Source organism: Aquarana catesbeiana, linkage group LG11 (assembly GCF_042186555.1).
Source record: "Aquarana catesbeiana isolate 2022-GZ linkage group LG11, ASM4218655v1, whole genome shotgun sequence".
NCBI classification, from domain to species: Eukaryota; Metazoa; Chordata; class Amphibia; order Anura; family Ranidae; genus Aquarana; species Aquarana catesbeiana.
Window position 1 is genome coordinate 24,057,793 of NC_133334.1, and position 15,032 is coordinate 24,072,824.

Sequence of the window (15,032 nt, forward strand, 5' to 3'; positions counted from 1 at the left end):
CTGAGCCCCCTGATCCAGCAATGTTCATGATGGCCTCGGCTGTATGGTGACCCTCCCTCATTAGCTGAGACAGCAGCGGGAGCCCATTGGCTCCCACTTATGTCAATCGCAGCCAATGAGGAAACGGCGGGGCCAAGCCGCGGCACTGTATCTTATGCGCCCCCTCCCAATCCTTACCTGAGCCCCCTCCGATCCAGCAATGTTCACAATAGCCTCGGCTGTATGGGGATTCTCCCTCCTGATTGGCTGAGACAGCAGTGGGAGCCCATTGGCTCCCACTTCTGTCAATCGCAGCCAATGAGCCAATAAGGAGAAGGTGGCGCCAAGCCACGGCTCTATGTGTCTTATCGACATGGCTTGGTAGCAAGCATGCAGTGGTTCCCCCAGGGCAAGAGACTTTCTGTGGGGGCGCTGCTCGAGGGGGGAGGAGCCAGGAGTGCCGGCGGGTGACCTGGAAAGGGGATCGGAGCTGTTCTGTGCAAACTACCGCACCGAGCAGGTATGACATGTTAATATCAGTTTAACACCGGTAACAAGGGTTACTACACCCTGTGCTAGCAACATGCAAGAGAGCTCAACCTCTGCTCAAAGCAGAGCACATCTGTCCAATCTCCAGCAATCTGACACCCCCCTCCCTGTCCAGTGCTCCCGCTTCCTGAGCAGGGCTATTGATTGGAGCTCTGAGCAGGGGGCGTGTCAGACCGCTGGATACCTGGGCTGCACCGATGAGCAATGGCCTGGCTCTTTTAGCTTGGGGCCAGCACAGAGCGTTGTATACATTGTTGCAACAAATATTAGTACAATAAAACCTTGGATTGAGAGTAACTTGTTCTGAGAGTGTCTTGCAAGACGAGCAAAAAATATTTTATAAATTTTGACTTTACAAACAAGCGATGTCTTGATATACAAGTAGCCTCATGTCACAACAGAGTATAAAAGAGAAGAGAGGCGCCTCTAAGTGTAGCAATATGGTTACATTTAATGAAGGTACAACATTTAGCAACTCACATGGTTGATGATTAAAAGAGGCACATCTAATCTAAGTACGCAGGCATCCGGGGTAAAGCTGACCACATAGACCGTCCTCCACACCACCATCAATGCCATCCCTTCCACAAACACTTCAAGCCTCTCTTTCAGAACGCTCTACTGCAGGATAGTCTTCCCCGTCATGATGGCAGACTGACAGCGGCGGTGCGGAGGACGGTCTATGTGGACAGCTTTACCCCGGATGCCTCCATACTTAGATGTGCCTCTTTTATTCATCAACCATGTGAGTTGCTAAATGTTGTTCCTTCATTAAATGTAACCATATTGTTACACTTAGAGGCGCCTCTCTTCTCTTTTATACTCTGTAGATCCTGCTGGATTTTGCTTCTAATCCCTTTGTGGAGGCTTCCATTTGTGGATACATTTTTCTTTGGGGGGGGCGGCTGGTGGCACAGCACTACCACACTCCCAACCCCCCCCCCCCCCCCCCAAGGCGGTGGTCTGTAGTGTCCTCCAGCACGGTTCACCCGACGTGCAGGTGGACTGGTGTCCACCCCTCGAGAAGCTTCCTCCCCCGTGTGTCTCCTATTAGAGCCTCTGGCTTCAAACCCCCTATTGGAATCCATAATCCTGCGCCCTGATATGTAGATCAGGGGGGCCGGACGCCATGGGTAGGGGGAGCGGCGCCCTCTATGTATGGGCCACCACTGCATTGCTATAATCTTTTTATATGGACTATAAACTGAAGGATTTATGAATAAATGGTTGTGGAACAAATTATCTGAGTTTCCATTATTTCTTATGGGGAAATTCGCTTTGATATGAGTGCTTTTGGATTGTAAGCATGTTTCTGGCACGAATTATGCTCACAGTCTGAGGTTTTACTATATTAAAAAACAAAACAAAGGTCAGCCTGACTGCCTTATAGTAATAATATAGAAAGGTCCAGCTGGGCTCTCAGTTTCATTGCATTTCCTGGCAAAGAATAAAAGGTCTACCTAGAAGAATATGATTATATACAGGAGGTAATATCGGAAGGAAAGGCTTTGATAATGAATGACTTGGGTACCTATTTTCATAGTGACAGTAATGTGTAGCAGTTAACAGCAGGGATTTTTTTTTTATAGAAGAATAAAGATTTATTAGGTTTAATAGGAATGGTACAAAAACAGCTGATTATTCTGGGGGAGATGTGGCCCCCCCCACTCGGTACATAATGAATGGTGGCAAAGAACAGTAACATGCTGCGTACTCCTTGTCATAAGACACTACAATAAAAAAATCAATGACTGTTCTCATAGATGTGTCTTATATTTCAATGACTATTAATGATGGAGGAGACATCGGGAGGTGGATAGAACGGTGCGGTTCCCCACATCGGGCCAGAAGGCTGTACTAAAAGTCAGAAATCGAGAGAGAGATGAGAATAGGAGGAGATTGGGGGGGAGGGGGGCGGGGGGGTAGGAGGAGGGGAAACTGAATTGTGGGGTAAGCTGCTTTAACATTGGGGTATTTTTTTTAGGCCCTTTTCACACTTGTGCGACCTGAAAGTCGCACGATTTTGCCCCCGACTTGAAGCAATGCCTGTGTAACCTTGAGGTCTATGGACCTCAAGTCGCATCAAAGTCGGACCAATGTAGTGCAGGAATTACTTTGAAGTCGCACAGATATGAATGGTACTCATTGGTAATCATGGGGTAAGACTTGTCTTGCGATATTGCAGTCCCAACTCGCACACATGCAAAAGGGGCCTAAAGCTTAGAACCCTTTCACACTGAGACGCTTTTCAGTTGTTTAAGCGCTAAAAATAGCGCCTGTAAAGTACCTGAAAAGCGCCTCTCAAGCCTCCCAAATGTGAAAGTTCAAGCGCTTTCACACTGGGGCGGTGCGCTTGGAGGATGGGGAAAAAAAAAAAAAGTCCTGAAAGCAGCACCTGTGGGGCGGTGCGGGAGTGGTGTATACACCTCCACCCCCCCCTGCCCATTGAAATGAACGAGCACTGCTGCCAAAGCGCCTGCAAAGTGCTTCGGCAGCAGCGCTTTTCGGGCATTATTAATACTTTCCTCGGCTGCTTGCAGTGGTTAAAAGTGCCCAGCTAGCGGCCGAATAGCGCTGCTATAACAGCAGTGCTTTACCGCTAACGCCCGCACCGCCCCAGTGTGAAAGGGGTCTTAAAGTAACATTTTTTCCCCCTACAGCTGCAATCACACAACTTACATGTGATGAAGTAGGACCACAACCTGCCTGTAGAAATCTTGTCTTTGGTGATGCCCGGTCCTCTTCACATCGCTAAACTTTCAGCACTGCAGAGGTTAATAGCGTTGGGTTTAACTTTGAAGTAGGTCCCTGATGGTTGCCTGTGTTTCGTCACATATGGCGACCCATCACATTTGGCTACCCGCTGGAGTGCTCATGCGCGACGCCGCCATATGCGTTCCAACACTTAAAACTTTGCGGTGTTAAAAGTGACAAAAACACTTTTAACACTAACACTAATGCATGAGCACTCCAGCGGGTAGCCAAATGTGATGGGTCGCCATATTTGACGAAACACCTGCCCCCTTCTGCCCCTCTCCTCCATTAACAGAAAGCCTTGCATGTTTTCACTGACACATAAAACATTCTTCTCAATTTGAAGAAAATGAGAAAATCCAGACAGCCGCACTCCAGGAAGATGATGTATTTCAAAAGTTGTTTATTGTAATAAATTCTTGAGCATACAGCATACAAAGCACTGTGGCAGAAAGTACAGGCAATCAGCTAACGCGTTTCGTGCTTATCTTTTTTCTTCTTCACATTCTTCTCAATGGCAGAGGAGATCCTGTTATTCATCCGCCTCTTTCCCCATTTCCAGAGCTTATTACATTCTGTAAAAACTACACAATGATTGTTTTTTCAGGGAAGGAAGGGACACCCACCAGGATCTTTTTTCAATGTATGACCCACATGCTGCAGGCGGATGGAAATCCTCTCTACAGGGATATCCGGTCCTCTTCACAGTATTATACTTGCAGGCAGTGGCGGCCGGTGGTAATTTTTTCTGGGAGGGCGGCAAACAGTAACCCCTACCCCCCAGGTTGGTCAGTCAGTCAGTCGGTGGGCAGGTCTGGTACACGTACCACATCTAAGCAGCACTTCACCGGTGGGTTCCCTTGCTCGGCAGCGGCGACAGCTTTCCCTTCCTCTACTCCCCGGGCACAATCGGCTCCTGTTTTCCTCCCTCCTCCTCGGCAGCCAATCGGGAGTCTTCTCTTTTCGGCCAATCAGAATATTGTTCGGATTTGTCTCTACTAACTTTCCACCCGACTAAAGGCTGGAAATAAAGCAAAAGGTGGTCCAACAAAATACTGATACAAGGGGGTGGGGGGGGGGTGTCCTTTTTCCAACTCAGTGATTCTGTTTTTAAATGTTTTTTCTGACATGTTGATGTTATATTATTCACTTGGATGTTGGACTGAGTAAATACAACTGTATGTGTCTTTATTTCAGGCTGCAAAGCAACAAAATGTGATTCTTTTAAAAAGGGGGAGTAATTCTTTTCTATACCCGCTGTATATGAACCTTTTCTGGACTGTTCAACACTTGTGTCCCTTATATGGTTTTTAGACATTCTAATTGTTGTGTGCCTGGATTGGAGTATTATTGGAGTGCTTCTCACCCCATATTGGAGTATTATTTTTAGGGCTGGGTGCTTCTTACCCCTTAACCCCATATGTGCAATTTATGATTTATTCTCACAAATTTATGCAAGACTGCCTCCTCCCCCCAGATGAAGAAGAGGCGATCATACGGCCCGCTGACGATCATACGGCCCACTCTCTTTATACAGACAAGACAACTAATTTTCTCACCCGATACAAAAAAACCTTTTCATTTGTCATTCGGGGGGGGGGGGGGGGGGGATGGTGTCGAGACACTGGCCTGTGTCCAAGGTTAAAAAAAAAGTCATCTCCGACAAAGACGCGCTAAACATCCTGGGCTCACGGTGGCAAATCTTTATCTCCCCGCCATAGATTGGCAATCATGTTTCATATTATGGCCGGAATTAGTTTGTTAATCAAATGGGACAGTGAATATCTTTTTCTTTGCTTGAAGAAGCAGATCCAATTTCTGAGGCTGGTTTGCCTTTGATTAATATGTCGCTTCATCCCAAAGGCACCGACTTTCGCGTACCTCGTAAAAAATGTGCGCCTACGTGACCCTCCTATTGATTGTACTGCTTAACCCCCCCCCCCCCCTCCCCTCCCCCTTTCCCAGTATCACGGAATGTCCTGTAGGACTGTTCAATGCAAATATTATTATTATTGGGAGGCTTTTAAATATATAGCAGCAGCAGCAGTATATTTTGCATTGCTTTATCAATAGAGAATTCTATACAGGCCATCCATATCTGCCCAGCACTGTTTACAATCTTATTTCTTTATCAAAGGCAAGCTGAGACACTGGCAATACATCAGCCAGGAAGTTAACCACTTAAGGACCAAGCCTCTTTTTGAGATTTGTTGTTTACATGTTAAAAACTGTTTTTTTTTTGCTAGAAAATTACTTACACCCTAGAGAATAAAATGGCAGTCGTTGCAATACTTTGTCACACCGTATTTGGGCAGCGGTCTTACAAGCGCACTTTTTTTGGAAAAAATTCACTTTTTTGAATTAAAAAAATAAGACAACAGTAAAGTTAGCCCAATTTATTTTTTAATATTGTGAAAGATAATGTTACGCCAAGTAAATTGATACTCAACATGTCACGCTTCAAAATTGCGCCTGCTCGTGGAATGACGACAAACTTTTACCCTTAAACATCAACATAGGTGACGTTTAAAAAGTTCTACAGGTTGCATGTTTTGAGTTATAAAGGAGGTCTAGGGCTAGAATTATTGCTCTCGCTCTACCGATTGCGGCGATACCTCACATGTGTGGTTTGAACACCGTTTTCATATGCAGGTGCTAGTCACGTATGCGTTCGCTTCTGCGCGCGAGCTCGCCGCGCACGTTTAAACAATTTTTTGGTTTTTTCTTATTTATTTTACCTTTTTATTTTTACACTGTTCTTTAAAAAAAAAATTTTCATTTTTATTCCTATTACAAGGAATGTAAACATCCCTTGTAATAGAAAAAAGTATGACAGGACCTCTTAAATATGAGATCTGGGGTCAAAAAGTCCTCAGATCTCATATTTACACTAAAATGCAATTTACAAAAAAAAAATTTTGTCATAAAAAAAAAAAAGGCCCTTTAAAGAGCTACGGGCGGAAGTGACGTTTTGATGTTGCTTCCACCCTGCAATGGTATGGAGACAGGTGGGGGCCATCTTCCCCTCACTCGTCTCCATACCCAGCATGTGAAAGGATCCGATCGCCTCCGCCGACGGCTCCTGTAAGCGGCGGAGGGCGCCGGATCACGGCGGGAGGGGGGGGGGGGTCTCCTCTCCCGCCGCCAATAAAAGTGATCTCGCTGGAAATCGGCCACAGATACCACTTTTATCTGAAAGAGGACCGCCGGCCAAAGAAGAGGATACCGGGGTTATGGCAGCCATAACAACGATATTCCTCTTTAAACTTAGGACATATATATCGGCGTGCGGCGGTCCGTAAGTGGTTAAAATAAAGGAAATATTCAAAGTAAGTACCCCCAACTGGGGCCATGTTTTGGGAATTTCTCTTATACCGATACTACACGACTGTCATCCTACTTTGCTCTGCGACATCAGTCCTACATCCATCCGACTTGAATGAACAGAATACTACTTTGATCCGACTTTGTGATAGTCTGACTTGTCCTTTGACCAATCAAAACAACCCCAGTGTGACATAAATTCCTTTTTTACTGCTGCTGTAATCACCATGTCGGATGTCAGAAGTCGGATGGTTAGGAGAAGGATCCTACTTTGATCCGACTTCAATGATATTCAATGGGCTGAAGTAGGATCAAAGTCGGACCAAAGAAGTGCCGGGAGCATTTTCAAAGTCGGACCGACTTGTGTCAGACCAGTTAAGGCGGCTCCCATGGGGAATCATTGATTTTCACACGTCGTGCCACATGAGCTCCCAATGTCGGAGCGTCTGTCGTACCAGTGTAAACCCAGGCTTATGGCCCGTACACACGATCTTAATATCGTATGACAGATCGTACGACCTTTTTCGCTTAATAGTCGCAAGTAGAAATTGAATAGGTAAAGTCACAAAAAAAAAATCGGAAGTGATGTCATGTGTGGTAATGTATTTGTATTGCATTTTCGGACGACAACTGTACTGACTAAATGAAAATCGTACGATTTGGTATCGTGCGAGGAAAATTTTCACGCTTGTCCGATTGATTAATATCAGATGAACTGTCATGATCTCTCGAAAGTAGTGTACACACGATCCAAAAATCATACGATTCTTCCTCGGACGACAGTTTTCGTAAGATATTCGGAATCGTGTGTATGGGCCATTAGATAATATACCGGTCCAAAATACCAAGCCACTGACTCAGATTTAAAGCACCTGTGCAAGATAAAGGAAGACCTGCAAACATGGCCTGTTGGGGCTACTTGAGGACTGAGGTTGAGGACCACTGACCTAGGTGGATGCAGCATCTCTCTCCCCTGCCGGCCCTAAGGCTGAGAAGTGAGCAATCAAACACCGCTGATCGTTCGGTTCTCAGAGCTCCCTTACTAGAGAGCTGGTGGCTGACAGTCACCAGCTCTCTGCTCAAACCCCTACACCTGTGCGCACTGGGCTGTGGAGAGGTGGGCATGCCCGGCTCAGGCTCTCATTGGCTTGCTGAGTAGCTGAGCTTGGTGCCGGTCCAGGCATGTGGGTAGATCCCATATGGTTGCGATCGTTCCCTAGCCTGAAACCAGCTCTGTGACTTTAGCCCGCTGTCTGCTGAAAACAGGTTTCAGGAGTGAAGAACTACTTGATATACAGCTGTCAAATGACCCGGCTCTCTCCCAGCCTGTCTGCAGGGAAACATAGTCAGGAGGAGCTTCTGGTCCTCTGCTGCTGGTCACATGTTCAAAATAAAAAAAATAAACAGCCTTTGAAATACAGTGAAAATATAAATATATATATATATATATATATATATATATATATATATATATATATATATATATATATAATCAGTAAATGGTTTTAAATTGTCATACAAATATATATATATTTGAAATCAAATCTTTATTATTATTAGCAATAACATGGTGTGGGCGGATGTCTGCCAATCACAGGCCTGTCACTCCCCTCCAGCCTGTCTCTTAGAACAACAGGGAGGTGAAGCCTCGATCAATCTACATGTTATATCCCACTCCCATTGTGTTTAGCTAGTTAGTGGGCATGGAGAGGGAGGGAGGGAGTGGACTATCATATTTACCACTGTGTATACGCCCACATGTGTGACTCTATAGTCACATGGGCTGCTCAGATGTGATGGGAAGGAAATGCTCACCATAGAAACTCACTGAAAAATGAGCATGTGCAGAGCTGCCAACACTGCTCTGCAAAATCCCCAACTACACTGGGGACATGAACAGAAGGGGAGACAGAGGACAGCAGGATCAGCCAGTTTTTTGGGTTTTTTTGCAGAATACAGAAAAGGAATCTCGTAGTGACCGAGTATGAACAGCATGTAATACACCATTTATTGAGAGTTTTTTATGATGTGGGTTTAGTAGACATGTGCACTGCTGAAAAATGTGTTTGTTTACGTTTCATTCGTTTGTTTTTTTGATAGTGGGACTGTGATATTGCGGCGGACATTATGACACTAGCACTTTTTGGGGACCAGTGACACTAATACAGTAATCAGTGCTAAAAATATGCATAGTCAGTGTTCTAATGACACTGGCAGGGGTTAATAGGGGCGATCAAAGAGTTAAATGTGTGCCTAGCCAGTGTTTTACTATACTGTAGGAGGTGATTTTTACTAGGGGAAGACATGGATCCTAGTCCTGGTTTGCAGAGACACCGGATGCATGCTTTCTCTCCTGTCAGAACGGCGATCTGCCTTGTTTACATCGGCAGATCACCATTCTGCCTCTCTGCTCGATGATCGGTGGGTCCCAGCTGACATCGAGTCCACGGTACTTGCCTATCGTCTCCCACTGTGTTTGATCACAGTGAGAGTGAGCTGTCGGCAGCACGCATGCGGCCCCCCTACCCGGCAGAGCCAGATCATGTGTATATATACGTGATCCGGTGCAGAGGTGCCGCCCTCTAGCAGTAAAACTGCTAGAGGGTGGACCTTAAGTGGTTAAAGTGGACTTTTCAGTAAATACAAGTCGGCATGAATGAACTTCTAACACAATGTACAGGAACATTATCATTCTTCAAAAGAACTACTTTTATCAAAAAAAATAAATCCATCCTTGAGCTCCCACCAGTGACTTTGCCTAGGGTGGGATGATTTCATCAGTCTGCTGCAGGCAGGAGGAAGCATTTTTTCAGTCTCCTCCCCTCCAGTGATCAGACTGCAACATTGTAACATTGCAGCAAGTCATAAAGTGGGAGGCTGCAGCAGGGGCTGATCTATGTTTTGTGAACCAAGGCAGTAACTGCGCCACCGCCAGGTTTTAGATTATTTTTTCATCTCAGTCTAGCAAGTAGATGGTGAGCCTGAATGATGCTTGGTCAAAGATTGGGTGCTTGGATGATGCCTGGTCAAAGATTGGGTGCTTGGATGATGCTTGGTAAAAGATTGGGTGCTTGGATGATGCCTGGTCAAAGATTGGGTGCTTGGATGATGCCTGGTCAAAGACTGGGTGCTTGGATGATGCCTGGTCAAAGACTGGGTGCTTGGATGATGCCTGGTCAAAGACTGGGTGCTTGGATGATGCCTGGTCAAAGATTGGGTGCTTGGATGATGCCTGGTAAAAGATTGGGTGCTTGGATGATGCTTGGTCAAAGATTGGGTGCTTGGATGATGCTTGGTTAAAGATTGGGTGCTTGGATGATGCTTGGTCAAAGATTGGGTGCTTGGATGATGCTTGGTCAAAGATTGGGTGCTTGGATGATGCCTGGTCAAAGATTGGGTGCTTGGATGATGCCTGGTCAAAGACTGGGTGCTTGGATGATGCCTGGTCAAAGACTGGGTGCTTGGATGATGCCTGGTCAAAGACTGGGTGCTTGGATGATGCCTGGTCAAAGACTGGGTGCTTGGATGATGCCTGGTAAAAGATTGGGTGCTTGGATTATGCCTGGTCAAAGATTGGGTGCTTGGATGATGCTTGGTCAAAGATTGGGTGCTTGGATGATGCTTGGTCAAAGATTGGGTGCTTGGATGATGCCTGGTCAAAGACTGGGTGCTTGGATGATGCCTGGTCAAAGACTGGGTGCTTGGATGATGCCTGGTCAAAGACTGGGTGCTTGGATGATGCCTGGTAAAAGATTGGGTGCTTGGATGATGCTTGGTCAAAGATTGGGTGCTTGGATGATGCCTGGTCAAAAATTGGGTGCTTGGATGATGCCTGGTCAAAAATTGGGTGCTTGGATGATGCTTGGTCAAAGATTGGGTGCTTGGATGATGCTTGGTCAAAGATTGGGTGCTTGGATGATGCCTGGTCAAAGATTGGGTGCTTGGATGATGCCTGGTCAAAGATTGGGTGCTTGGATGATGCCTGGTCAAAGATTGGGTGCTTGGATGATCCCTGGTCAAAGATTGGGTGCTTGGATGATGCCTGGTCAAAGATTGGGTGCTTGGATGATGCCTGGTCAAAGATTGGGTGCTTGGATGATGCCTGGTCAAAGATTGGGTGCTTGGATGATGCTTGGTCAAAGATTGGGTGCTTGGATGATGCCTGGTCAAAGATTGGGTGCTTGGATGATGCCTGGTCAAAGATACCTAATGATGTGTCCATAATAATCACTGCTGAGATCAGATATTAACCACTTAGGGAGTGCATTGTTTTGAGTAAGTGGGCTGACCTATAAACCCCATTGTGATAAGGAGCAGTAAAGCAGAACTGGTGTACAGAAGGAGGCAGTGCTTGCATATCTAATAATATGAGTAAATATGGCTACCCTCCCCATGCACATAAAAAATTACAAATTCTACATAGAAACAAAAATGTATTTCAGTTAAAGTGATTGTAAAATGTTATTTTTAAAGAAAAAAAAAGACAAACATGTTACACTTACCTGCTCTGTGTAATGATGAGCAAAAAGAGGGTCCGGATGGCCGCACTCCAAAATATAATCCTTCATCGAAAAACAGTCCATACAGCAAAGGGAATAAAAGCACAAAGGCTGACGCGTTTCACACTTTACAGGTGCTTAATCATAGCCTATGACAGTGATGGCGAACCTTGGCACCCCAGATGTTATGGAACTACATTTCCCATGATGCTCATGCACTCTGCAGTGTAGTTGAGCATCATAGGAAATGTAGTTCCAAAACATCTGGGGTGCCAAGGTTCTCCATCACTGGCCTATGACTAAGCACCCGTAAAGTGGTGTGAAACGTGTCAGCATATGTGCTTTTATTCCCATTGCTGTATGGGCTGTTTTTCAATAAAGGAATATATTTTGGAGTGCGGCCATCCGGACCTTCTTTTTGCACATAATTATCTTGTATACTGAGCCGGTGTCCTGTTCATCAGGTGTACACGGCGCATGCACAATTAAGAGTACATTGTGCCGCATGCTCCCGATGCTCGTGCCACTCTGCAAGGGGCGGGTGTAGGGGCGGATGCATACAGAAGAGACCGCATGATGGCCAGAGCTCATACGATGGGGGTGGATTTCTCAAATAGGCGGATCTTTGCGGGCCGTGTTTACACAACTAAAGGGTGCCTCCGCTCCTACACCTGTCCCTTGCAGAGTTGCACAAGCATCTGGAGCATGCAGCACAATGTAGTCTTAATTGCACAGGCACCGTGTACACCTCATGAACAGCCATTCGTGTTCGGAGACTTTCGGCGTCTCCTTTGTCCTCCGTACTGCACAAGTGCTGCACCTGCGCAGTACAGGGCGGACACTATCCGATGGGGGGGACCTTTCTCGGCAGAACATCGGCACCGTATCTAATAGGGAAGGCGAGATGAGGCTATTGCCATCCTGAGTGGTATATTTCCCCTCCTGCTCGGTGTAGTGGTTTTGCACGGGGCAGCCCAGATCCTCCTCTTCTCGGGTCCCTCTTCTGAGCTCCTGGCCCCTCCCTCCTGTTGAGTGCCTCCACAGCATGCAGCTAGCTATGGGGGCAGCTGAGCTGAAGCTCTGTGTATCCATTCAGACACAGAGACGCGGTTCAGCCCCGCCCCCTCTCTCTCTTGATTGGCTAACTGACTTTGACAGCAGCAGGAGCCAATGGCGCCGCTTCTGTATCTTAGCCAATCAGGAGGGCGAGGCCAAGGCACTCGTGGACATTGGAGGGAGCTCAGGTAAGTATTAGGGGGGCTGCTGCACACAGGTTTTTTTTTTTATCTTAATGCATAGAATGCACCTTCTGCCTTTACAACCAATTTTAACTGATATCTATATATAAAAACACATGAATACGATTATACATTTCTTGTAAATGGATGGCAAAGTGCGTATTAATACGAACATAGTGGGGTTGATTTACTGAAACTGAAGCACACAGAATCGGGTGCAGCTGTGTATGGTAGCCAATCGGCTTCTTCAATTAAAGTGATTGTTATTTAAAAAAAATTAAACGATCCTTTACAAAAACATATCATACTTGCCTCCACTGTGCAGCTCGTTTTGCACAGAGTGGCCCCGAACCTGTTCTTCTGGGGTCCCCCGGCGGCTCTCATGGCTCCTTTCCGCATCAGATAACCCCCTAGGAGAAGCGCTCTCGGGGGCCCACGTGAATGGATTTGATTGACAGCAGCGGGAGCCAATGGCTGCGTTGCTATTAATCTATCCAATCAAGAGCCGAGAACCCCAGGCAGAGAGACAGTGCGTCCTCGCCAGAGGAGATGAAGGGGCTTAGGTAAGTAAAATGGGGGGGCTGGTGACTGCCAGGTGTTTTTTCACCTGGATGCATTAAAGGTGAAAAAACATGAGGGTTCACAACCCCTTTAAGCTTTGACAATAAGCCCCTGTTCACACTGAGGGCCGGTTCAGCTGAACTCGCACGATTTAAACTGGCATTTCAGTACGACTCCGGGGGTGGGGGGCGATTTGACAGACATCTGTGCGGGTTCATGCACAAATGTCTATTCAAATCGCACCCGATTTCACCAAAAGTAGTGCAGGAACTACTTTTGGCAAGGGCGGCAACGCACTAATTCAGACAGTGCCATTGCAGGCAAAAGGATCCGATTTGACATGTCAAATCGTCCCATTGTGAACGTGGGCTTAAACCTGGATACTGTTTGGTTTCGATGTGGAGCTGCACCAGATTCTGCACTCTCCAGTTTTAGTAACTAACCCCCTTGTGAGCTTTTATTCCAACACTTGCCTGGACGTCAATTTTGACATGATATTTATCATTTGGATATTATCCGTTTCAGAAATACTCCCTCTAGTGGCCACATCTATGTGATGAAATGTAATTAGAATTTCTGCTCTATGGTTATTACAGATTTTTTCGGTGCTATCCATCACATCTAATAACGCAACGTTTTTTTCTCTGAATTATTGCAGTTGCAGAACTCCCTGAAAACAGACCTGTGCCTTGACCAGGGGCCGGACACGGACAATATCCCCATCGTCTACATCTGCCATGGGATGACACCACAGGTTTGTTTAGTTCTTTTCATTTTGATGTAAACATTTTTTTTTTTTAGCTAATGTCAATGCAGTGCTTTTAAAAAAAACACAGTAACTGTTGATTAGCTTACCCTTTTTTGCCTTGCACACATCCACAGCGGAAAATATCAGTGTTTGGCAGTATGTAGTACAGAAAGACTGCTGCAATCTGTGTGAAAGCAGCAGTCTCTCTACAGCAGTCCCCACCTTACAGGAAGTTGCACTCCTACCCCCAGACCACGCTGGTCTTCACCCCCTAGAACTGCCCCCTTTAGAGAACAGGGAACCAAGTATAATCTTGAGGGGCTATACAAGTAATTTGTGTGGCATTTGTTAATAAAAAGCAATGCAGTAAAATGGGCAAAAAGAGACACGCCCCATATATCCAGCAAGGGGACACGCCCCATATATCCAGCAAGGGGACACGCCCCATATATCCAGCAAGGGGACACGCCCCATATATCCAGCAGAGAGTTGTGCCCCATATATCCAGCAAAGGGACACGCCCCATATATCAGCAGCGGGAAATGCCCCGTAAATCCAGCACCGTGACACGCCCCGTAAATCCAGCACCGTGACACGCCCCGTAAATCCAGCACCGGGACACGCCCCGTAAATCCAGCACCGGGACACGCCCCGTAAATCCAGCACCGGGACACGCCCCATAAATCCAGCACCGGGACACGCCCCATAAATCCAGCACCGGGACACGCCCCATAAATCCAGCACCGGGACACGCCCCATAAATCCAGCACCGGGACACGCCCCATAAATCCAGCACCGGGACACGCCCCATAAATCCAGCACCGGGACACGCCCCATAAATCCAGCACCGGGACACGCCCCATAAATCCAGCACCGGGACACGCCCCATAAATCCAGCACCGGGACACGTTCCATGTATCCAGCAGAGACCCACACCCCATATATCCAAAGGGACATGCCCCATATATCCAGCACCGGGACACGTTCCATATATCCAGCAGAGACCCACACCCCATATATCCAAAGGGACATGCCCCATATATCCAGCAAAGGGACAGCCCAGTCCGGCTCAAACACAGTCATAGACCCACATCCAACCAGCATTAATAGACAAAGCCTCATCCTGCTAAATAATTTAAATCAACAAAGGCTGCACGTGTTGCACGCTTTCTCTCTACACACAGCTCCAAGTGCGAAGAGGTGCCCCCTCCCACAGCTTCCCGGTGGTTCCTGAGCTTACTGGAGCCATTGGTAAGCCAGGAACCAATCTGGTGCAGTCGATGGCTGGGCAGGAAGCTGAGTGAGGGCAAGATGGCACCCACTGGGCTCTATGCCCTTGGAGGACTGAAGCGACGTCTGACATCACTTCCGCCTCTCGGG

General features: G+C 46.7%; 1 protein-coding gene across 1 annotated transcript in view; it reads left to right on the plus strand.

The window, feature by feature from the left end:
- The window catches only part of GALNT18 (polypeptide N-acetylgalactosaminyltransferase 18), a 505,691-nt gene that overhangs the window by 441,930 nt on the left and 48,729 nt on the right, over positions 1-15,032 (plus strand). Inside the window, exon 9 of the mRNA XM_073604079.1 lies at positions 13,563-13,658. Within this exon, the coding sequence (XP_073460180.1) occupies positions 13,563-13,658 (96 nt within the window). The remainder of the gene's footprint in view (positions 1-13,562; positions 13,659-15,032) is intronic.